The sequence below is a fragment of the Pristiophorus japonicus genome, chromosome 16, assembly GCF_044704955.1.
Source record: "Pristiophorus japonicus isolate sPriJap1 chromosome 16, sPriJap1.hap1, whole genome shotgun sequence".
Classification (NCBI taxonomy): domain Eukaryota; kingdom Metazoa; phylum Chordata; class Chondrichthyes; family Pristiophoridae; genus Pristiophorus; species Pristiophorus japonicus.
The window spans coordinates 54,980,057-55,007,895 of NC_091992.1; the positions used below are offsets into that span (position 1 = coordinate 54,980,057).

Genomic DNA, 27,839 nt, shown 5'->3' on the forward strand with positions numbered 1-27,839 from the left:
GGCAGACATTTAGAGACCGCATGGATGAACTACAACAATTGTACATTCCTGTCTGTCGTAAAAATAAAAAAGGGAAGGTGGCTCAACCGTGGCTATCAAGGGAAATCAGGGATAGCATTAAAGCCAAGGAAGTGGCTTACAAATTGGCCAGAAATAGCAGAGAACCCGGGGACAGGGAGAAATTTAGAACTCAGCAGAGGAGGACAAAGGGTTTGATTAGGGCAGGGAAAATGGAGTACGAGAAGAAGCTTGCAGGGAACATTAAGACGGATTGCAAAAGTTTCTATAGATATGTAAAGAGAAAAAGGTTAGTAAAGACAAACGTAGGTCCCCTGCAGTCAGAATCAGGGGAAGTCATAACGGGGAACAAAGAAATGGCAGACCAATTGAACAAGTACTTTGGTTCGGTATTCACTGAGGAGGACACAAACAACCTTCCGGATATAAAAGGGGTCGGAGGGTCTAGTAAGGAGGGGGAACTGAGGGAAATCCTTATTAGTCGGGAAATTGTGTTGGGAAAATTGATGGGATTGAAGGCCGATAAATCCCCAGGGCCTGATGGACTGCATCCCAGAGTACTTAAGGAGGTGGCCTTGGAAATAGTGGATGCATTGACAGTCATTTTCCAACATTCCATTGACTCTGGATCAGTTCCTATGGAGTGGAGGGTAGCCAATGTAACCCCACTTTTTAAAAAAGGAGAGAGAGAGAAAACAGGGCATTACAGACCGGTCAGCCTGACATCGGTAGTGGGTAAAATGATGGAATCAATTATTAAGAATGTCATAGCAGCGCGTTTGGAAAGAGGTGACATGATAGGTCCAAGTCAGCATGGATTTGTGAAAGGGAAATTATGCTTGACAAATCTTCTGGAATTTTTTGAGGATGTTTCCAGTAGAGTGGACAAGGGAGAACCAGTTGATGTGGTATATTTGGACTTTCAGAAGACTTTCGACAAGGTTCCACACAAGAGATTAATGTGCAAAGTTAAAGCACATGGGATTGGGGGTAGTGTGCTGACATGGATTGAGAACTGGTTGTCAGACAGGAAGCAAAGAGTAGGAGTAAATGGGTACTTTTCAGAATGGCAGGCAGTGACTAGTGGGGTACCGCAAGGTTCTGTGCTGGGGCCCCAGCTGTTTACACTGTACATTAATGATTTAGACGAGGGGATTAAATGTAGTATCTCCAAATTTGCGGATGACACTAAGTTGGGTGGCAGTGTGAGCTGCAAGGAGGATTCTATGAGGCTGCAGAGCGACATGGATAGGTTAGGTGAGTGGGCAAATGCATGGCAGATGAAGTATAATGTGGATAAATGTGAGGTTATACTTTGGTGGTAAAAACAGAGAGACAGACTATTATCTGAATGGTGACAGATTAGGAAAAGGGCAGGTGCAAAGAGACCTGGGTGTCATGGTACATCAGTCATTGAAGGTTGGCATGCAGGTACAGCAGGCGGTTAAGAAAGCAAATGGCATGTTGGCCTTCATAGCGAGGGGATTTGAGTACAAGGGCAGGGAGGTGTTGCTACAATTGTACAGGGCCTTGGTGAAGCCACACCTGGAGTATTGTGTACAGTTTTGGTCTCCTAACCTGAGGAAGGACATTCTTGCTATTGAGGGAGTGCAGCGAAGGTTCACCAGACTGATTCCCGGGATGGCGGGACTGACCTATCAAGAAAGACTGGATCAACTGGGCTTGTATTCACTGGAGTTCAGAAGAATGAGAGGGGACCTCATAGAAACGTTTAAAATTCTGACGGGGTTAGACAGGTTAGATGCAGGAAGAATGCTCCCAATGTTGGGGAAGTCCAGAACCAGGGGACACAGTCTAAGGATAAGGGGGAAGCCATTTAGGACTGAGATGAGGAGGAATTTCTTCACCCAGAGAGTGGTGAACCTGTGGAATTCTCTACCACAGAAAGCTGTTGAGGCCAATTCACTAAATATATTCAAAAAGGAGTTAGATGAAGTCCTTACTACTAGGGGAATCAAGGGGTATGGTGAGAAAGCAGGAATGGGGTACTGAAGTTGCATGTTCAGCCATGAACTCATTGAATGGCGGTGCAGGCTAGAAGGGCCGAATGGCCTACTCCTGCACCTATTTTCTATGTTTCTATGTTTCTATGTTACGCAATGCCTTTGAAAGCTGAGGTGTCGACATGATTTGCTCTCCCTGATCCTATTATATTTATCAATGTACTCGAGATTGCAAAAAGTGGATCGGGGGAAAGATGAGAGAGACCGATGGGAGAACAACAACAACAACAACAACAACTTGTTTTTATATAGCGCCTTTAACAGTGAAACGCCCCAAGCTGCTTCACAGGAGCATTATCTAAGAAAATTAAAAACTGAGCCAAGTAAGGAGAAATTAGGGCAAATGACCAAAAGCTTGCTCAAAGAGGTAGGTTTTAAGGAGCGTCTTAAAGGAGGAAAGAGAGATAGAGAGGTTTAGGGAGGGAGTTCCAGAGCTTGGGGCCTCAGCAGCTGAAGGCATGGTCACTGATGGTGGAGCGAAGGAAATCGGGATCCTCAAGAGGCCAGAATTGGAGGACCGCAGAGATCTCGGAGGCTTGTAGGACTAGCAAAGGCCACAGAGATCATGAGGGGGCGAGGCCATGCAGGGATTAGGACAAATGATGAGAATTTTATAATAGAGGCGTTGCTGGACTGGGAGCCAATGCAGGTCAGCGATGGGTGAACGGGAGTCAGGCACATGTCAGGATACGGGCAAAAGAGTTTTAGATGAGCTCAAGTTTAAGGAGGGTAGTAGATGAGCGGCTGGCCAGGAGAGCATTGGAATAGTCTCTATGGGCTAGAAATTCAAATCGGTTGCGTCTCCCATTAGTAGCGTTAGCAACTGGTACGGCGCTGTTAATGCCTCGCGCCATATTGGGCGGCAATTTAGCGGCAGCGCTACGGCTTTACGCCCCGGTTTCCTGCGCCCGGAGATCGTGACGTCAAGCTGCGCACATCGCCCCGTTAGTGCCCCGGACCCGAAATTCACTTCCGCCCCCTGCGGCAGCGCCAGCCGCAAACACCGACAGCTGCAGCAGGCACAGATTGGGCAGCCGGCCACTACCGGAGCGGTGATTCAAGGCCAGCCGGCCCGGTGAATAATGTTTTAAAACTGACCTTTGTTTTCCCGCTGCTGATGCAGTTCCTCGCTCAGCCTGAGTTCCAAACTCAGCATGCAGCAACCTTGCTCCAGGCTGGTCCAGGTCGGTCCCTTTTCCTTCTGCAGACTCTGCAGTGTGGGACCTTCCCTTTGAGGGTGGGAGGGGCCCCTTGGACGGTGCAGCGCTGCACGGCCCAGTGTGCATCGCTGCTGTGACGTCCGCCCCGTTACCACCCAGGCTTGATTTAGTGCTCCACTTCCTTCTGGGGGCAGTAACCCGAATTTCTGGAGAAGGGCTGGACTTCAACGCCTGGCGCTAAGCCCCATGCCTCCCGACCTTACACACCGCCCCCACACGGGGACGATGCTGAATTTTCCCCCAGTGTGAGTCTTTGAGCAAACCCTTGCACCATGCTGCCCCCTGCTGTTTGTAACTGGCAAGAGCAGTCTAATGAGTGACTTCATGTTGCACAGGGGGCCGATGCTGGAGATACTCCGAGGGCCAGCTAGATGAGGGCTTCCCGATGAAGGTCAAAGCCATGGGCTTGCCTCGACACCCAGACGCCGCCTTCTACTTCCGCCCACTGAGCCACGTGGTGATTTTCAAAGGGTCGAAGTACTACGTCCTGAACGAAGACCTGATGCAGGTGGAGCAGTACTACCCGCGAACCCTCAGCGACTGGAAAGGGGTCCCGGTTGGCATCAACGGGGTCTTCACTTGGAACGATAAGCGGACCTATTTCTTCAAAGACGAGACTTTCTGGAAGTTTGACAACAGCAGGCTGAAGGTACTGCACCAGGGCAAGTGGGCACAGGAGTTGCACTGGAGCGGCTGCTGTCCCAGGAACATTACAGATACCCCAACCCTGCAGACGTGACCCAAGGAGGCCACGCCCCAGAACTTGGAAATTAAAGTGCAATTTGCTTCTGAATTCCTGCCTGTTCCCATTTTGACAGAAGTGACGTTCCCTGCCCAGTCTTTCTCAGAAAATTGGTGTCACAAACCCACAGCCCAACACAGAACTAGAGTAAACTGACCCAAAACAGGGAGAGTATATACAGCACACAGGGAGGAATATACAGTACACAGAGAGGGAGAGTATATACCATACACACAGGCAGAGTATACACAGCACACAGGGAGAATATATAAAGCACACACACGGGGAGAGTATATAAAGCACACACACGGGGAGAGTATATACAGCACACACAGGGAGAGTATATACAACACACACAGGCAGAGTATACACAGCACACACAGACGGAGAGTATATAAAGCGCACACATAAGGAGAGTATATACAGCACACTCACAAGGAGAGTTTATACAGCACACACAGGCAGAGTAGAAAGAGTACACACACAGGAAGAGTATATACAGCACACACACAGCGGGAGTATACACACACAGGGTGAATATATACCGTACACACAGAGAGAGTATATACAGTACTTGAACAGGGAGAGAATATACAGTACACACAGGGAGAGTATACAGAGTACATGTGCAGGGAGAGTATATACAGTACACACATGGGGAGTATATAGAGTACACGGACAGGGAGAGTATATGCAGCACACACACGGAGAGTATATACAGTACACGCATGGAGAGCATATACAGTACAGACACAGGGAGAGTATATACAGCACACACAGGGAGAGTATATACAGCACACACACAGGGAGAGTATATACAGCACACATAGGGATTGTATGTACAGTACACACACAGGGAGAGTATATACAGCACGCATAGGGAGAGTATATGCAGCACACACACAGGGAGAATATACAGTACACACACAGGGAGAGTATATACAGCATGCACAGGGAGAGTATAAACAGCACACACACAGGGACAGTATATACAACACACACATAGGGATAGTATATACAGTACACACACAGGGAGAGTATATACAGCACACATAGGGAGAGTATATGCAGCACACACAGGGAGAGTATACAGCGCACACACGGAGAGTATATACAGCACACACACAGGGAGAGTATATACAGTACACACACAGGGAGAGTATATACAGCACGTACAGGGAGAGTATATACAACACACACACAGGGACAGTATATACAACACACACATAGGGATAGTATGTACAGTACACACACAGGGAGAGTATATACAGCACGCGTAGGGAGAGTATATACAGCACACACACAGGGAGAATATATACAGAACACCTGCAGGGAGAGTATATACAGCACACACAGGGAGAGTATTGACAGTACAAACACAAGGGGAGTATATACAGCACACACACGGGGAGAGTATATACAGTATACGCACAGGGAGAGTATATACACCACACATACAGGGAGAGTATATACAATACACACACAGGGAGAGTATATACAGCACACACAGGGCGAGTAAATAGAGCACGCACACAGGGAGAGTATATACATCACATACACAGCATAAAAAGGGAGAGTATATACAGCACACACAGCGAGAGTATATACAGCACTCACACAGGGAGAGTATATACAGCACTCACACAGGGAAAGTATATACAGCATACACACAGGACAAGTATATACAGCACACACACAGGAAAAGTATATACAGCACACACACGAGGAGAGTATATACAGCACACACACAAGGAAAATATATACAGCACAGGCAGTGAGTGTATATACAGTACACACAGGGAGATGATATACAGCACACACTCAGGGAGAGTATATACAGTAAACACAGTGAGAGTATATACAGCGCACATGGGGAGAGTATACATAGTACACATACAAGGAGAGTATATACAGTATGCACACGGGGAGAGTATATACAGCACACACAGGGGGAGTAAACACCATACACACATGGAGAATATATACAGCACACACACATGGAGAGTCTATACCATACACACAGGGAGAGTATATAGAGTACACACACAGGGCGAGTGTATACAGCACACACAGGGAGAGTATATACCGTACACACACAAGGAGAGCATATACAGCACACACACAGGAAGAGTATATACAGTACATGGAGAGCGAGAGTATATACAGTACACACACATGAAGAGTATATACAATACACACACAGGGAGTGTATATACATCACACACAGGGAGAGTATATAGAGTACACACACATGGAGAGTATATACAGCACACACACACACATGTAGTATATACAGTGCACACACAGGGAGAGTATATACAGCACATACAGGGAGAGTATATACAGTACTCACACATGGACAGTATATATAGTACACACAGGGAGAGTATATACAGCACACACGAAGAGAATATACAGCACACACACAGGAAGAGTATATACCGTACACACACAAGGAGAGCATATACAGCACACACACAGGAAGAGTATATACAGCACATACAGGGAGAGTATATACAGCATACACACAGGGAGCGTATATACAGAACATACACAGGGAGAGTATATACAGTACACACGGAGAGAATATAAAGTACACACACAGGGAGAGTGTTTACAGTACATGCACAGTGAGAGTTTATACAGCACACACGGGGAAAGTATATACAGCACACACACAGGGAGAGAATATACAGCACACACACAGGGAGAGAATATACAGCACACACACAGGGAGAGTTTATGTAATGCACACATGGAGAGTATATACAGCACGCACAGGGAGAGTAAATACAGCACACACAGAGGGAGAGTATATACAGTACACACAGGGAGAGTATATACAGTACAGGCACAGGGAGAGTTTATAAAGCATACACGGGGGGAGGGTATATATAGCACACACACAGGGAGAGTATATATAACACACACGGGGAGAATATATACAGCACACACATAGGGATGGTATTATACAGTACACGCACAGGGAGAGTATATACAGCATGCACAGAGAGAGAATATACAGCACACACACACGGAGAGTATATACAGCACACACACAGTGAGAGTATATACAGCACACACACAGTGAGAGTATATAAGTACACACACAGTGAGATTATATACAGCACGCACAGAGAGAGAATATACAGCACATAGACAGCACACACAGGGAGGGGTTATACAGTACATACACAGTCAGAGTATATATAGTACACGCACAGCGGGAGTTTATACAGCACACACACAGGGAGAGTATATAGAGTATACACACAGGGAGAGTATATACAGTACACACACAAGGAGAGTATATACAGTACACACATAGGGAGAGTGTATACAGTACACACACAAGGAGAGTATATACATTAAACACAGGGAGTGTATATACAGTACACACAGGGAGAGTATATATATCACACACACAAGGAGAGTATATACAGTATACACACGGGGAGAGTATATACAGCACACACAGGGCGAGTATATACCATACACACAGAGGGAGAATATATACTGCACACGGACAGCGAAAGTATACACAGTACACACACAAGGAGTGTCTATACAGCACACACACTGGGAGAGTATATACACACAGGGAGAGTACATACCGTACCCACAGAGAGAGTATATACAGTACATGCACAGGGAGACTATATACAATACACACAGGGAGAGCATATACAGTACACACACAAGGAGTGTATATGCAGCACACACACAGCGAGAGTATATACAGCACACACAGGGAGAGTATATACAGTACACACACGGAGAGTATATACAGTACACACGCATGGACAGTATATACAGTACACACACGTGGAGTATATACAGTACACACACAGGGAGAGTATATACAGTAAACACAGGGAGAGTATATACAGCACACACAGTGAGAGTGTATATAGCACACATGGAGTGTATATACAGTACACGCACAAGGAGAGTATATACAGTACACACAGGGACAGTAATATACAGTACACATACAAGGAGAGTATATAGAGCACACACAGGGAGATTATATACAGCACACACACAGGGCGAATATATACAGCACATAGACAGCACACACAGGGAGAGTATCTACAGCACACACAGGGAGAATATATACAGCACATAGACAGCACACACAGGGAGAGTATATACAGCACACACAGGGAGAGTATATACAGTAGACACACATGGAGTGTATAAAAAGCACACACACAGGGTGAGTATATGCAGCACACACAGGGAGAGTATATACAGTACACACACAGGGAGAGTACATAGAGCACACACACAGGGAGAGTATATACAGCACACACGGGGAGAGTATATACAGCACGCACACAGGGAGAGAATACGGAGCACACACACAGTGAGAGTTTATGCAGTACACACACAGATAGAGTATATGCAGCACGCACAGGGAGAGTATATACAGCACACACACAGTGAGATTATACAGCACACACACAGGGAGAGTATATACAGTACACACAGAAAGTGTATATACAGCACACACGCGGGGATAGTATATACAGTACACACACTGGGAGAGTATATGCAGCACATACACTGCACACACAGGGAGAGTATATACAGCACAAACAGGTAGAGTATATACAGTACATACACAGGGAGAGTATATACAGTATACACACAGCGAGAGTATATACAGCACACACAGGGAGAGTATATACAGTGCAGGCACAGGGACAGTTTATACAGCATACACAGGTGGAGTATATACAGCACACACACAGGGAGAGTATATACAGCACACATGGGAAGAGTATATACAGCACACACATAGGGATAGTATGTACAGTACACACACAGGGAGAGTATACAGTGCACACACAGGGAGAGTATATACAGTACACACACACGGAGAGTATATACAGTACACGCACAGCGAGAGTATATACAGCACACACACGGAGAGTATATACAGTGCAGTCACAGGGACAGTTTATACAACACACACATAGGGATAGTATGTACAGTACACACACAGGGAGAGTATATACAGCACGCATAGGGAGAGTATATGCAGCACACACACAGGGAGAGTATATACAGCACACACACAGGGAGAGTATATACAGTAAACACAGTGAGAGTACATACAGCGCACATGGGGAGAGTATACATAGTACACATACAAGGAGAGTATATACAGTATGCACACGGGGAGAGTATATACAGCACACACATGGGGAGTAAACACCATACACACATGGAGAATATATACAGCATACACACAGGGAGAGAATACACACACATGGAGAGTCTATACCATACACACAGGGAGAGTATATAGAGTACACACACAGGGCGAGTGTATACAGCACACACATGGAGAGTATATACCGTACACACACAAGGAGAGCATATACAGCACACACACAGGAAGAGTATATACAGTACATGGAGAGCGAGAGTATATACAGTACACACACATGAAGAGTATATACAGTACACACACAGGGAGAGTATATATCACACACAGGGAGAGTATATACAGTACACACACGGAGTGTATATACATCACACACAGGGAGAGTATATAGAGTACACACACATGGAGAGTATATACAGTACACACACACACGTGTAGTATATACAGTACACACACAGGGAGAGTATATACAGCACATACAGGGAGAGTATATACAGTACTCACACATGGACAGTATATATAGTACACACAGGGAGAGTATATACAGCACACACGGAGAGAATATACAGCACACACACAGGGAGTGTATATACCGTACACACACAAGGAGAGCATATACAGCACACACACAGGAAGAGTATATACAGCACATACAGGGAGAGTATATACAGTACACACACAGGGAGCGTATATACAGAACATACACAGGGAGAGTATATACAGTACACACGGAGAGAATATAAAGTACACACACAGGGAGAGTGTATACAGTATATGCACAGTGAGAGTTTATACAGCACACATGGGGAGAGTATATACAGCACACACACACGGAGAGAATATACAGCACACACACAGGGAGAGTTTATGTAATGCACACACGGAGAGTATATACAGCACGCACAGGGAGAGTATATACAGCACACACAGAGGGAGAGTATATACAGTACACACAGGGAGAGTATATACAGTACAGGCACAGGGAGAGTTTATAAAGCATACACGGGGGGAGGGTATATATAGCACACACACAGGGAGAGTATATATAACACACACGGGGAGAATATATACAGCACACACATAGGGATGGTATTATACAGTACACACACAGGGAGAGTATATACAGCACACACACAGGGAGAGTATATACAGCACACACACAGTGAGAGTATATAAGCACACACACAGTGAGAGTATATACAGCACACACAGAGAGAGAATATACAGCACATAGACAGCACACACAGGGAGGGGTTATACAGTACATACACAGTCAGAGTATATATAGTACACGCACAGCGGGAGTTTATACAGCACACACACAGTGAGAGTATATAGAGTATACACACAGGGAGAGTATATACAGTACACACACAAGAAGAGTATATACAGTACACACACAAGGAGAGTATATACAGTACACACATAGGGAGAGTGTATACAGTACACACACAAGGAGAGTATATACATTAAACACAGGGAGTGTATATACAGTACACACAGGGAGAGTATATATAGCACACACACAGGGAGCATATATACAGTATACACATGGGGAGAGTATATACAGCACACACAGGGCGAGTATATACCATACACACAGAGGGAGAATATATACAGCACACGGACAGCGAGAGTATACACAGTACACACACAAGGTGTGTCTATACAGCACACTCACTGGGAGAGTATATACACACAGGGAGAGTACATACCGTACCTACAGAGAGAGTATATACAGTACATGCACAGGGAGACTATATACAATGCACACACAGGGAGAGCATATACAGTACACACACAAGGAGTGTATATGCAGCACACACACAGCGAGAGTATATACAGCACACACAGGGAGAGTATATACAGTACACACACGGAGAGTATATACAGTACACACGCATGGACAGTATATACAGTACACACATGTGGAGTATATACAGTACACACACAGGGAGAGTATATAGAGTAAACACAGGGAGAGTATATACAGCACACACAGTGAGAGTGTATACAGCACACACAGGGAGTGTATATACAGTACACGTACAAGGAGAGTATATACATTAAACACAGGGAGTGTATATACAGTACACACAGGGAGAGTATATATAGCACACACACAGGGAGCATATATACAGTATACACATGGGGAGAGTATATACAGCACACACAGGGCGAGTATATACCATACACACAGAGGGAGAATATATACAGCACACGGACAGCGAGAGTATACACAGTACACACACAAGGTGTGTCTATACAGCACACTCACTGGGAGAGTATATACACACAGGGAGAGTACATACCATACCTACAGAGAGAGTATATACAGTACATGCACAGGGAGACTATATACAATACACACACAGGGAGAGCATATACAGTACACACACAAGGAGTGTATATGCAGCACACACACAGCGAGAGTATATACAGCACACACAGGGAGAGTATATACAGTACACACACGGAGAGTATATACAGTACACACGCATGGACAGTATATACAGTACACACATGTGGAGTATATACAGTACACACACAGGGAGAGTATATAGAGTAAACACAGGGAGAGTATATACAGCACACACAGTGAGAGTGTATACAGCACACACAGGGAGTGTATATACAGTACACGCACAAGGAGAGTATATACAGTACACACACAGCGACATATATACAGTACACATACAAGGAGAGTATATAGAGCACACACGGGGAGATTATATACAGCACACACACGGAGAATATATACAGCACATAGACAGCACACACAGGGAGAGTATCTACAGCACACACAGGGAGAGTATATACAGCACACACACAGGGAAAGTACATACAGCACACACACAGGGAGAATATATACAGCACATAGACAGCACACACAGGGAGTGTATATACAGCACATACAGGGAGAGTATATACAGTAGACACACAGGGAGTGTATATATAGCACACACACAGGGTGAGTATATGCAGCACACACAGGGAGAGTATATACAGTACACACACAGGGAGAGTATATACAGAACATACACAGGGAGAGTACATAGAGCACACACACAGGGAGAGTATATACAGCACGCACGGGGAGAGTATATACAGCACGCACACAGGGAGAGAATACACAGCACACACACAGGGAGAGTTTATGCAGTACACACACAGGGAGAGTATATGCAGCATGCACAGGGAGAGTATATACAGCACACACACAGGGAGATTATACAGCACACACACAGGGAGAGTATATACAGTACACATAGAAAGCGTATATACAGCACACACGCATTGATAGTATATACAGTACACACAAAGGGAGAGTATATACAGCACGCAGAGGGAGAGTATATACAGCGCACACACACTGGGAGAGTATATGCAGCACATACACAGCACACACAGGGAGAGTATATACAGCACACACAGCGAGAGTATATACAGTGCAGGCACAGGGACAGTTTATACAGCATACACAGGTGGAGTATATACAGCACACACACAGGGAGAGTATATACAGCACACACGGGAAGAGTATATACAGCACACACATAGGGATAGTATGTACAGTACACACACAGGGAGAGTATATACAGCACGCATAGGGAGAGTATATGCAGCACACACACAGGGAGAGTATACAGCGCACACACAGGGAGAGTATATACAGCACACATGCAGGGAGAGTATATACAGCACGCATAGGGAGAGTATATGCAGCACACACACAGCACATACAGGGAGAGTATTTACAGCACACACAGGGGGAGTATATAGAGTATACACGGAGAGTATATACAGTACACACACACGGAGAGTATATACAGTACACGCACAGCGAGAGTATATACAGCACATACACAGGGAGAGTATATACAGCACATACACTGCACACACAGGGAGAGTATATACAGCACAAACAGGGAGAGTATATACAGCACACACACAGGGAGAGTATATACAGTACTCACACAGGGAGAGTATATACAGTATACGCACAGTGAGAGTATATACAGCACACACAGGGAGAGTATATACAGTGCAGGCACAGGGACAGTTTATACAGCATACACAGGTGGAGTATATACAGCACACACACAGGGATAGTATGTACAGTACACACACAGGGAGAGTATATACAGCAAGCATAGGGAGAGTATATGCAGCACACACACAGGGAGAGTATACAGCGCACACACAGGGAGAGTATATACAGCACACATGCAGGGAGAGTATATACAGCACGCATAGGGAGAGTATATGCAGCACACACAGGGAGAGTATATACAGTGCAGGCACAGGGACAGTTTATACAGCATACACAGGTGGAGTATATACAGCATACACACAGGGAGATTATATACACCACGCACAGGGAGAGTATATGCAGCACACACACAGGGAGAGTATACAGCGCACACACAGGGAGAGTATATACAGCACACACACAGGGAGAGTATATACAGTACACACACAGGGAGAGTATATACAGCACACACAGGGAGAGTATATACAACACACACATAGGGATAGTATGTACAGTAGACACACAGGGAGAGTATATACAGCACGCATAGGGAGAGTATATGCAGCACACACACAGGGAGAGTATACGGCGCAAACACAGGGAGAATATATACAGAACACCTGCAGGGTGAGTATATACAGCACACACAGGGAGAGTATTGACAGTACAAACACAAGGGGAGTATATACAGCACACATGCGGGGAGAGTATATACAGTATACGCACAGGGAGAGTATATACACCACACATACAGGGAGAGTATATACAATACACACACAGGGAGAATATATACAGCACACACAGGGCGAGTATATACAGCACGCACACAGGGAGAGTATATACATCACATACACAGCACAAAAAGGGAGAGTATATACAGCACACACAGCGAGAGTATATACAGCACTCACACAGGGAGAGTATACACAGCACTCACACAGGGAAAGTATATACAGCACACACACAGGACAAGTATATACAGCACACACACAGGACAAGTATATACAGCACACACACGAGGAGAGTATATACAGCACACACACAAGGAAAATATATACAGCACAGGCAGGGAGCATATATACAGTACACAGAGGGAGATTATATACAACACACACTCAGGGAGAGTATATACAGTAAAGACAGTGCGAGTATATACAGCGCACATGGGGAGAGTATACATAGTACACATACAAGGAGAGTATATACAGTATGCACACGGGGAGAGTATATACAGCGCACACAGGGGGAGTAAACACCATACACACATGGAGAGTCTATACCATACACACAGGGAGAGTATATAGAGTACACACACAGGGCGAGTGTATACAGCACACACAGGGAGAGTGTATACCGTACACACACAAGGAGAGCATATACAGCACACACACAGGAAGAGTATATACAGTACATGGAGAGCGAGAGTATATACAGTACACACACATGAAGAGTATATACAGTACACACACAGGGAGAGTATATATCACACACGGAGAGTATATACAGTACACACACGGAGTGTATATACATCACACACAGGGAGAGTATATAGAGTACACACACATGGAGAGTATATACAGTACACACACACACACGTGTAGTATATACAGTACACACACAGGGAGAGTATATACAGCACATACAGGGAGAGTATATACCGTACACACACAAGGAGAGCATATACAGCACACAAACAGGGAGAGTTTATGTAATGCACACACGGAGAGTATATACAGCACACACAGAGGGAGAGTATATACAGTACACACAGGGAGAGTATATACAGTACAGGCACAGGGAGAGTTTATAAAGCATACACGGGGGAGGGTATATATAGCACACACACAGGGAGAGTATATATAACACACACGGGGAGAATATATACAGCACACACATAGGGATGGTATTATACAGTACACGCACAGGGAGAGTATATACAGCATGCACAGAGAGAGAATATACAGCACACACACAGGGAGAGTATATACAGCACACACACAGTGAGAGTATATACAGCACACACACAGTGAGAGTATATAAGCACACACACAGTGAGATTATATACAGCATGCACAGAGAGAGAATATACAGCATATAGACAGCACACACAGGGAGTGGTTATACAGTACATACACAGTCAGAGTATATATAGTACACGCACAGCGGGAGTTTATACAGCACACACACAGGGAGAGTATATAGAGTATACACACCGGGAGAGTATATACAGTACACACACAAGGAGAGTATATACATTGCACACATAGGGAGAGTGTATACAGTACACACACAAGGAGAGTATATACATTAAACACAGGGAGTGTATATACAGTACACACAGGGAGAGTATATACAGCAGACACACAGGGAGAGTATATACAGTATACACACGGGGAGAGTATATACAGCACACACAGGGCGAGTATATACCATACACACAGAGGGAGAATATATACAGCACACGGACAGCGAGAGTATACACAGTACACACACAAGGAGTGTCTATACAGCACACACACTGGGAGACTATATACAATACACACACAGGGAGAGTATATACAGTACACACACAGGGAGAGTATATACAGCAGACACAGCGAGAGTATATACAGCAAACACAGGGAGAGTATATACAGTACACACACGGAGAGTATATACAGTACACACGCATGGACAGTATATACAGTACACACACGTGGAGTATATACAGTACACACACATGGAGAGTATATACAGTAAACACAGGGAGAGTATATACAGCACACACAGTGAGAGTGTATACAGCACACACAGGGAGTGTATATACAGTACACGCACAAGGAGAGTATATACAGTACACACAAAGGGACAGTATATACAGTACACATACAAGGAGAGTATATAGAGCACACACAGGGAGATTATATACAGCACACACACAGGGAGAATATATACAGCACATAGACAGCACACACAGGGAGAGTATATGCAGCACACACAGGGAGATTATACAGCACACACACAGGGAGAGTATATGCAGCACATACACTGCACAAACAGGGAGAGTATATACAACACACACACAGGGAGAGTATATACAGAACACACACAGGGAGAGTATATACAGTATACGCACAGCGAGAGTACATACAGCACACACAGGGAGAGTATATACAGTGCAGGCACAGGGACAGTTTATACAGCATACACAAGTGGAGTATATACAGCACACACACAGGGAGAGTATATACAGCACACATGGGAAGAGTATATACAGCACACACATAGGGATAGTATGTACAGTACACACACAGGGAGAGTATATACAGCACGCATAGGGAGAGTATATGCAGCACACACACAGGGAGAGTATACAGCGCACACACAGGGAGAGTATATACAGCACACATGCAGGGAGAGTATATACAGCACACACAGGGGGAGTATATAGAGTATACACAGGGAGAGTATATACAGTACACACACACGGAGAGTATATACAGTACACGCACAGCGAGAGTATATACAGCACACACAGGGAGAGTATATACAGTGCAGGCACAGGGACAGTTTATCCAGCATACACAGGTGGAGTATATACAGCACACACACAGGGAGAGTATATACAGCACGCACAGGGAGAGTATATGCAGCACACACACAGGGAGAGTATACAGCGCACACACAGGGAGAGTATATACAGCACACACACAGGGAGAGTATATACAGTACACACACAGGGAGAGTATATACAGCACACACAGGGAGAGTATATACAACACACACATAGGGATAGTATGTACAGTAGACACACAGGGAGAGTATATACAGTACACACACAGGGAGAATATATACAGTACACACACAGGGAGAGTATATACAGCACACACAGGGAGAGTATATACAACACACACATAGGGATAGTATGTACAGTACACACACAGGGAGAGTATATACAGCACGCATAGGGAGAGTATATGCAGCACACACACAGGGAGAGTATACAGCGCACACACAGGGAGAGTATATACAGCACACATGCAGGGAGAGTATATACAGCACACACAGGGGGAGTATATAGAGTATACACAGGGAGAGTATATACAGTACACACACACATGTGGAGTATATACAGTACACACACAGGGAGAGTATATAAAGTAAACACAGGGAGAGTATATACAGCACACACAGTGAGAGTGTATACAGCACACACAGGGAGTGTATATACAGTACACGCACAAGGAGAGTATATACAGTACACACAAATGGACAGTATATACAGTACACATACAAGGAGAGTATATAGAGCACACACAGGGAGATTATATACAGCACACACACAGGGAGAATATATACAGCACATAGACAGCACACACAGGGAGAGTATATGCAGCACACACAGGGAGATTATACAGCACACACACAGGGAGAGTATATACAGCACATACACTGCACACACAGGGAGAGTATATACAGCACAAACAGGGAGAGTATATACAGCACACACACAGGGAGAGTATATACAGTACACACACAGGGAGAGTATATACAGTATACGCACAGTGAGAGTACATACAGCACACACAGGGAGAGTATATACAGTGCAGGCACAGGGACAGTTTATACAGCATACACAGGTGGAGTATATACAGCACACACACAGGAAGAGTATATACAGCACACACACAAGGAGAGTATATACAGCACACACATAGGGATAGTATGTACAGTACACACACAGGGAGAGTATATACAGCACGCATAGGGAGAGTATATGCAGCACACACACAGGGAGAGTATACAGCGCACACACAGGGAGAGTATATACAGCACACATGCAGGGAGAGTATATACAGCACACACAGGGGGAGTATATAGAGTATACACAGGGAGAGTATATACAGTACACATACACGGAGAGTATATACAGTACACGCACAGCGAGAGTATATACAGCACACACAGGGAGAGTATATACAGTGCATGCACAGGGACAGTTTATACAGCATACACAGGTGGAGTATATACAGCACACACACAGGGAGAGTATATACAGCACGCACAGGGAGAATATATACAGCACGCATAGGGAGAGTATATGCAGCACACACACAGGGTGAGTATACAGCGCACACACAGGGAGAGTATATACAGCACACACACAGGGAGAGTATATACAGTACACACACAGGGAGAGTATATACAGCACACACACAGGGAGAGTATATACAACACACACATAGGGATAGTATGTACAGTACACACACAGGGAGAGTATATACAGTACGCATAGGGAGAGTATATGCAGCACACACACAGGGAGAGTATACAGCGCACACACAGGGAGAATATATACAGAACACCTGCAGGGAGAGTATATACAGCACACACAGGGAGAGTATTGACAGTACAAACACAAGGGGAGTATATACAGCACACACGCGGGGAGAGTATATACAGCACACATGCAAGTAGAGTATATACAGCACACACACAGGGAGAGTATATACTGCAAACACACAGGCAGAGTATATACAGCACACACACAAGGAGAGTAGATACAGCATATACAGGGAGAGTATATACAGTAAACACAGGGAGAGTATATGCAGAACACACAGGGAGAGCATATGCAGCACACACAAAGGGAGAGTATATACAGTATATATAGGGAGAGTATATACAGCACACACACAGGGAGAGTATATACAGTACACAGAGAGGAAGAGTATATACAGTATACACACGTGGTGAATATATACAGTACACACACGGAGAGTATATACAGAACATACACAGAGAACGAATATACAGTACACACACAGGGAGAGTGTATACAGTACATGCACAGCAAGAGTATGTACAGCACACACAGGGAGAGTATATACAGTACACGCACAGCGAGAGTCTACACAGCATACACAGTGGGAGTATATACAGCACACACACAGGGAGAGTAAATACAACACGCACACACGGAGAGAATATACAGCACACACACAGGGAGAGTTTATGCAGTACACACACAGGGAAAGTATATACAACACACACAGGGAGAGTATATACAGTACACACAGAAAGCGTATATACAGCACACACGCAGGGAGAGTATATACAGTACACACAAAGGGAGAGTATATACAGCATGCAAAGGGAGAGTATGTACAGCACCCACACAGGGAGAGTATATACAGCACATACAGTGAGTGTATATACAGCACACACAGGGGGAGAATGTACAGTATACACAGGGAGAGTATACATACACAGTGAGAGTATATACAGCACACACACAGGGAGAATATATACAGTACACGCACAGCGTGAATATATACAGCACACACAGGGAGTGTATATACAGTACAGGCACAGGGAGAGCTTATACAGCATACACAGGGAGAGTATATACAGCACACATGCAGGGAGAGTGTATACAGTACACACGCATGGACAGTATATACAGTACACACACACACACGTGGAGTATATACAGTACACACACAGGGAGAGTATATACAGTAAACACAGGGAGAGTATATACAGCACACACAGTGAGAGTGTATACAGCACACACAGTGAGAGTGTATATACAGTACACGCACAGGAAGAGTTTATACAGCACACACTGGGAAGTAGAATGCACACACACAGGCAGAGTATATACTACACAGACAGAGTGAGTATATCAGCACACACACAAGGAGAGTATATACAGTACACACACAGGTACAGTATATACAGTACACATACAAGGAGAGTATATAGAGCACACACAGGGAGATTATATACAGCACACACACAGGGAGAATATATACAGCACATAGACAGCACACACAGGGAGAGTATCTACAGCACACACAGGGTGAGTATATACAGCATACACACAGGGAAAGTACATACAGCACACACAAAGGGAGAATATATACAGCGCATAGAAAGCACACACAGGGAGAGTATATACAGCACACACAGGGAGAGTATATACAGTAGACACACAGGGAGTGTATATATAGCACACACACAGGGTGAGTATATGCAGCACACACAGGGAGAGTATATACAGTACACACACAGGGAGAGTATATACAGAACATACACAGGGAGAGTACATAGAGCACACACACAGGGAGATTATACAGCGCACACACACAGGGAGAGTATATACAGTACACACAGAAAGTGTATATACAGCACACATGCGGGGATAGTATATACAGTACACACAAAGGGAGAGTATATACAGCACGCAGAGGGAGAGTATGTACAGCACACACACTGGGAGAGTATATGCGGCACATACACAGCACACACAGGGAGAGTATATACAGCACACACAGGGGGAGTATATACAGTATACACAGGGAGAGTATACACACACACGGAGAGTATATACAGCACACACACAGGGAGAGTATATACAGCACATACACTGCACACACAGGGAGAATATATACAGCACAAACAGAGAGAGTATATACAGCACACACAGGGAGAGTATATACAGTGAAGGCACAGGGACAGTTTATACAGCATACACAGGTGGAGTATATACAGCACACACACAGGAAGAGTACATACAGCACACACGGGGAGAGTATATACAGCACACACATAGGGATAGTATGTACAGTACACACACAGGGAGAGTATATACAGCATGCATAGGGAGAGTATATGCAGCACACACACAGGGAGAGTATACAGCGCAAACACAGGGAGAGTATATACAGCACACATGCAGGGAGAGTATATACAGCACGCATAGGGAGAGTATATGCAGCACACACACAGCACATACAGGGAGAGTATATACAGCACACACAGGAGAAGTATATAGAGAATACATAGGAAGAGTATATACAGTACACACACACGGAGAGTATATACAGTACATGCACAGCGAGAGTATATACAGCACACACAGGGAGAGTATATACAGTGCAGGCACAGGGACAGTTTATACAGCATACACAGGTGGAGTATATACAGCACACACACAGGGAGAGCATATACAGCACACACGGGGAGAGTATATACAGCACACACATAGGGATAGTATGTACAGTACACACACAGGGAGAGTATATACAGCACGCATAGGGAGAGTATATACAGCGCACACACACAGGGAGAGTATATACAGTACACACACAGGGAGAGTATATACAGCATGCACAGGGAGAGTATATACAGCACACACACAGGGAGAGTATATACAGCACACACATAGGGATTGTATGTACAGTACACACACAGGGAGAGTATATACAGCACGCATAGAGAGAGTATATGCAACACACACACAGGGAGAGTATACAGCGCACACACAGGGAGAATATATACAAAACACCTGCAGGGAGAGTATATACAGCACACACAGGGAGAGTATTGACAGTACAAACACAAGGGGAGTATATACAGCACACACGCGGGGAGAGTATATGCAGTACACACAGGGATAGAAGATACAGCACACACACAGGGAGAGTATATACTGTACACACAGGGAGAGTATATGCAGCACACACAAAAGGAGAGTATATACTGCAAACATACGGGCAGAGTATATACAGCACACACCCAAGGAGAGTATAGACAGCATTTACAGGGAGAGTATATACAGTAAACACAGGGAGAGTATATGCAGAACACACAGGGAGAGCAAATGCAGCACACACAAAGGGAGAGTATATACAGTATATATAGGGAGAGTATGTGCAGTACACTCTCAGGGGGAGTATATACCGTACAGAGAGAGAGAGTATATCAAGTACATGCTCAATGGGAGTATATACATTACACACGCAGGGAGAGTATATACAGCACACACACAAGGAGAGTATATACAGCACGCACACAGAGAGAGAATATACAGCACACACACAGGGAGAGTTTATGCAGTACACACACAGGGAAAGTATATACAGCACACACAGGGAGAGTATATACAGCACACACACTGGGAGTATGTACAGCACCCACACAGGGAGAGTATATACAGCACATACACAGCACACACAGTGAGTGTATATACAGCACACACAGGGGGTGTATGTACAGTAAACACAGGGAGAGTATACACACACAGTGAGAGTATATACAGCACACACTAGGAGAGTATATACAGCACACACACAGCGAGAGTATATACAGTACACTCACAGCGTGAATATATACAGCACACACAGGGAGTGTATATACAGTACAGGCACAGGGAGAGTTTATACAGCATACACAGGGAGAGTATATACAGCACACATGCAGGGAGAGTATATACAGTACACACACAGGGAGAGTATATACAGCATGCACAGGGAGAGTATATACAGCACACACACACAGGGAGAGTATATACAACACATACACAGCACACACAGGGAGAGTATATACAGCACACACACAGGGAGAGTGTACACAGTACACGCACAGCGAGAGTATATACAGCACACACGAGGAGAGTATATACAGCACACGCACAGGGAAAGTGTATACAGCACACACATAGGGATAGTATATACAGTACACACACACGGAGAGTATATACAGCACGCACAGGGAGAGTATATACAGCACACACACAGTGAGAGTATACAGCGCACACACAGGGAGAGGATATACAGCACACCCACAGGGAGAGTATATACAGTACACACGCAGGGAGAGTATATACAGCAAACACACAGGGAGAGTTTATACAGTACACACACAGGGAGAGTATATGCAACACACACACAAGGAGAATATATACAGCACACACACGGGGAGAGTATATACAGCACACACACAAGTAGAGTATATACTGCACATATAGTGAGAGTATATACAGTAAACACAGGGAGAGTATATATCGTACACACAGGGAGAGTATATGCAACACACACAGAGGGAGAGTATATACAGTGGACACAGAGAGAGTATATACAGCACACACACAGGGAGAGTATATACAGTACACACAAAGGGAGAGTATATACAGCACGCAGAGGGAGAGTATATGCAGTACACACACAGGGAGAGTATATGCAGCATATACACATCACACACAGGGAGATTATATACAGCACACACAGGTGGAGTATATACAATATACACAGGGAGAGTATTCACATACAGGGAGAGTATATACAGCACACACACAGGGAGGGTATATACAGTACACACACAGTCAGAGTATATACAGTACACGCACAGGTAGAGATTATAACGCATACACAGGGGGAGTATATATAGTACACACACAGGGAAAGTATATACAGCACATACACATCACACACAGGGAGATTATATACAGCACACACACAGGGAGAGTATATAAGCACACACACAAGGAGAGTATATACAGCACACATACAAGGAGAGTATATACAGTACACATACAGGGACAGCATATACAGTACACACACAAGGAGAGTATATACAGCACACACACAAGGAGAGTATATAGAGCACACACAGGGGGATTATATACAGCACACACACAGGGAAATTATATGCAGCACATAGACAGCACACACAGCGGGAGTTTATACAGCAGATACAGGGAGAGTATATACAGTAAACACAGGGAGATTTTGTAGAGATCACACAGGGAGAGTATATACACCACACACACAGGGAGAGTATATAGAGTACACATACAGGGAGAGTACATACAGTACACGCACAGGGAGAGTATATAAAGCACACACACAGGGAGAGTTTATACAGCACACACACAGGGAGAGTATATACTGCGCACACACACAGGGAGAGTTTATACTGCACACACAGGGAGATTATATACATCACACACACAGGGAGAATATACACAGCACACACAGGGAGAGTATATACAGCACACACAGGGAGAGTATATACAGCACACACACATGGAGAGTATATACAGCACACACACACAGAGTGTATACACAGGAAACACACCGGGAGAGCATACACAGCACACACAGGGAGAGTATATACAGCACACACAGGGAGAGTGTATACAGTACACGCACAGGGAGATTTTATACAGCACACGCACAGGGAGAGTATATACAGTACACGCATAGGGAGAGTTTATACAGCATACACAGCGGGATTACATAAAGCACACACACAGGGAGAGTATATACAGCACACACACAGGGAGATTATACAGCACACACACAGGGAGAGTATATACAGTACACACAAAGGGAGAGTATATACAGCACACACAGGGAGAGTATATACAGTATACACAGGGAGAGTATACACACACAGGGAGAGTATATACTGCACACACAAAGGGAGAGTATATGCAGCACATACACAGCACACACAGGGAGAGTATCTACAGTATACACAGGGAGAGTATACAAACACAGGGAGAGTATATACAGCACAAACAGGGAGAGTATATACAGCACACACACAGGGAGAGTATATACAGTACACACACAGGGAGAGTACATACAGTACAGGCACAGGGACAGTTTATACAGCATACACAGAAGGCGTATATACAGCACACACACAGGGAGAGTATATACAGCACACACATAGGGAGAGTATATACAGTACATACACAGCACACACAGTGAGAGTATATACAGCACACACACAGGGAGAGTATATACATACAACCACAATGAGAGTATATACTGTACACGCAGAGGGAGTGTATATACAACACACTCATTGGGATAGTATATACAGCACACACACAGGGAGAGTATATACAGTACACACACAGGGAGAGTATATGCAGCACACACACAAGGAGAGTATTTACAGCATACACACGGGGAGAGTACATACAGCACACACACAAGTAGATGTATACAGCATACACACAGGGAGAGTTTATACAGTACACACACAGGGAGAATACATGCTGCTCACACACAAGTAGAGTATATACAGCACATACAGGGAGAGTATATACAGTAAAAATGGAGAGTATATACAGCACACACACAGGGAGAGTATATACAGCACACACACAAGGAGATGTATACAGCACACACACAAGGAGAGTTTATACAGTACACACACAGGGAGAGTATATGCAGCACATACACAGCACACACAGGGAGAGTATATACAGCACACACACAGGGGGAGAGTATATACAGCACACACACAAGTAGCGTATATACTGCACATAAGGCAATAGTTCAGAAGGACATTAGCTTGGATGATGTGGAATCTACATGGGTAGAGCTGCAGAACACCAAAGGACAAAAAACGTTAGTGGGAGTTGTGTACAGACCTCCAAACAGTAGTAGTGATGTTGGGGAGGGCATCAAACATGAAATTAGGGGTACATGCAATAAAGGTGCAGCAGTTATAATGGGTGACTTTAATATGCACATAGATTGGGCTAACCAAACTGGAAGCAATACGGTGGAGGAGGATTTCCTGGAGTGCATAAGGGATGGTTTTTTAGACCAATATGTCGAGGGACCAACTAGGGGGGAGGCCATCTTAGACTGGGTGTTGTGTAATGAGAGAGGATTAATTAGCAATCTCGTTGTGCGAGGCCCCTTGGGGAAAAGTGACCATAATATGGTGGAATTCTGCATTAGGATGGAGAATGAAACAGTTAATTCAGAGACCATGGTCCAGAACTTAAAGAAGGGTAACTTTGAAGGTATGAGGCGTGAATTGGCTAGGATAGATTGGCGAATGATACTGAAGGGGTTGACTGTGGATGGGCAATGGCAGACATTTAGAGACCGCATGGATAAACTACAACAATTGTACATTCTGTCTGGTGTAAAAATAAAAAAGGGAAGGTGGCTCAACCATGGCTATCAAGGAAATCAGGGATAGTATTAAAGCCAAGAAAGTGGCATACAAATTGGCCAGAAATAGCAGCGAACCCGGGAACTGGGAGAAATTTAGAACTCAGCAGAGGAGGACAAAGGGTTTGATTAGGGCAGGGAAAATGGAGTACGAGAAGAAGCTTGCAGGGAACATTAAGACGGATTGCAAAAGTTTCTATAGATATGTAAAGAGAAAAAGGTTAGTAAAGACAAACATAGGTCCCCTGCAGTCAGAATCAGGGGAAGTCATAACGGGGAACAAAGAAATGGCAGACCAATTGAACAAGTACTTTGGTTCGGTATTCACTAAGGAGGACACAAACAACCTTCCGGATATAAAAGGGGTCGGAAGGTCTAGTAAGGAGGAGGAACTGAGGGAAATCCTTATTAGTCGGGAAATTGTGTTGGGGAAATTGATGGGATTGAAGGCCGGTAAATCCCCAGGGCCTGATGGACTGCATCCCAGAGTACTTAAGGAGGTGGCCTTGGAAATAGTGGATGCATTGACAGTCATTTTCCAACATTCCATTGACTCGGGATCAGTTCCTATGGAGTGGAGGGTAGCCAATGTAACCCCACTTTTTAAAAAAGGAGGGAGAGAGAAAACAGGGAATTATAGACCGGTCAGTCTGACATCGGTAGTGGGTAAAATGATGGAATCAATTATTAAGGATGTCATAGCAGTGCATTTGGAAAGAGGTGATATAATAGGTCCAAGTCAGCATGGATTTGTGAAAGGGAAATCATGCTTGACAAATCTTCTGGAATTTTTTGAGGATGTTTCCAGTAGAGTGAACAAGGGAGAACCAGTTGATGTGGTATATTTGGACTTTCAGAAGGCTTTCGACAAGGTCCCACACAAGAGATTAATGTGCAAAGTTAAAACACATGGGATTGGGGGTAGTGTGCTGACATGGATTGAGAACTGGTTGTCAGACAGGAAGCAAAGAGTAGGAGTAAATGGGGACTTTTCAGAATGACAGGCAGTGACTACTGGGGTACCACAAGGTTCTGTGCTGGGGCCCCAGCTGTTTACACTGTACATTAATGATTTAGACGAGGGGATTAAATGTAGTATCTCCAAATTTGCGGATGGCACTAAGTTGGGTGGCAGTGTGAGCTGCGAGGAGGATGCTATGAGGCTGCAGAGTGACTTGGATACGTTAGGTGAGTGGGCAAATGCATGGCAGATGAAGTATAATGTGGATAAATGTGAGGTTATCCACTTTGGTGGTAAAAACAGAGAGACAGACTATTATCTGAATGGTGACAGATTAGGAAAAGGGGAGGTGCAAAGAGACCTGGGTGTCATGGTACATCAGTCATTGAAGGTTGGCATGCAGGTACAGCAGGCGGTTAAGAAAGCTAATGGCATGTTGGCCTTCATAGCGAGGGGATTTGAGTACAGGGGCAGGGAGGTGTTGCTACAGTTGTACAGGGCCTTGGTGAGGCCACACCTGGAGTATTGTGTACAGTTTTGGTCTCCTAACCTGAGGAAGGACATTCTTGCTATTGAGGGAGTGCAGCGAAGGTTCACCAGACTGATTCCCGGGATGGCGGGACTGACCTATCAAGAAAGACTGGATCAACTGGGCTTGTATTCACTGGAGTTCAGAAGAATGAGAGGGGACCTCATAGAAACGTTTAAAATTCTGACGGGGTTAGACAGGTTAGATGCAGGAAGAATGTTCCCAATGTTGGGGAAGTCCAGAACCAGGGGACACAGTCTAAGGATAAAGGGTAAGCCATTTAGGACCGAGATGAGGAGGAATTTCTTCACCCAGAGAGTGGTGAACCTGTGGAATTCTCTACCACAGAATGTTGTTGAGGCCAATTCACTAAATATATTCAAAAAG

At 44.7% G+C, this 27,839-nt stretch overlaps 1 protein-coding gene across 2 annotated transcripts in view; it reads left to right on the top strand.

The window, feature by feature from the left end:
* mmp28 (matrix metallopeptidase 28) overlaps positions 1–4,055 on the top strand; it is a 107,182-nt gene extending 103,127 nt beyond the window's left edge. For both annotated transcript variants that reach the window (XM_070857349.1, XM_070857350.1), the window contains one exon: positions 3,598–4,055. In XM_070857349.1, the coding sequence (XP_070713450.1) occupies positions 3,598–4,001 (404 nt within the window). In that variant the 3' untranslated portion in view covers positions 4,002–4,055. The remainder of the gene's footprint in view (positions 1–3,597) is intronic.
* The last annotated feature ends 23,784 nt before the right edge of the window (positions 4,056–27,839 follow it).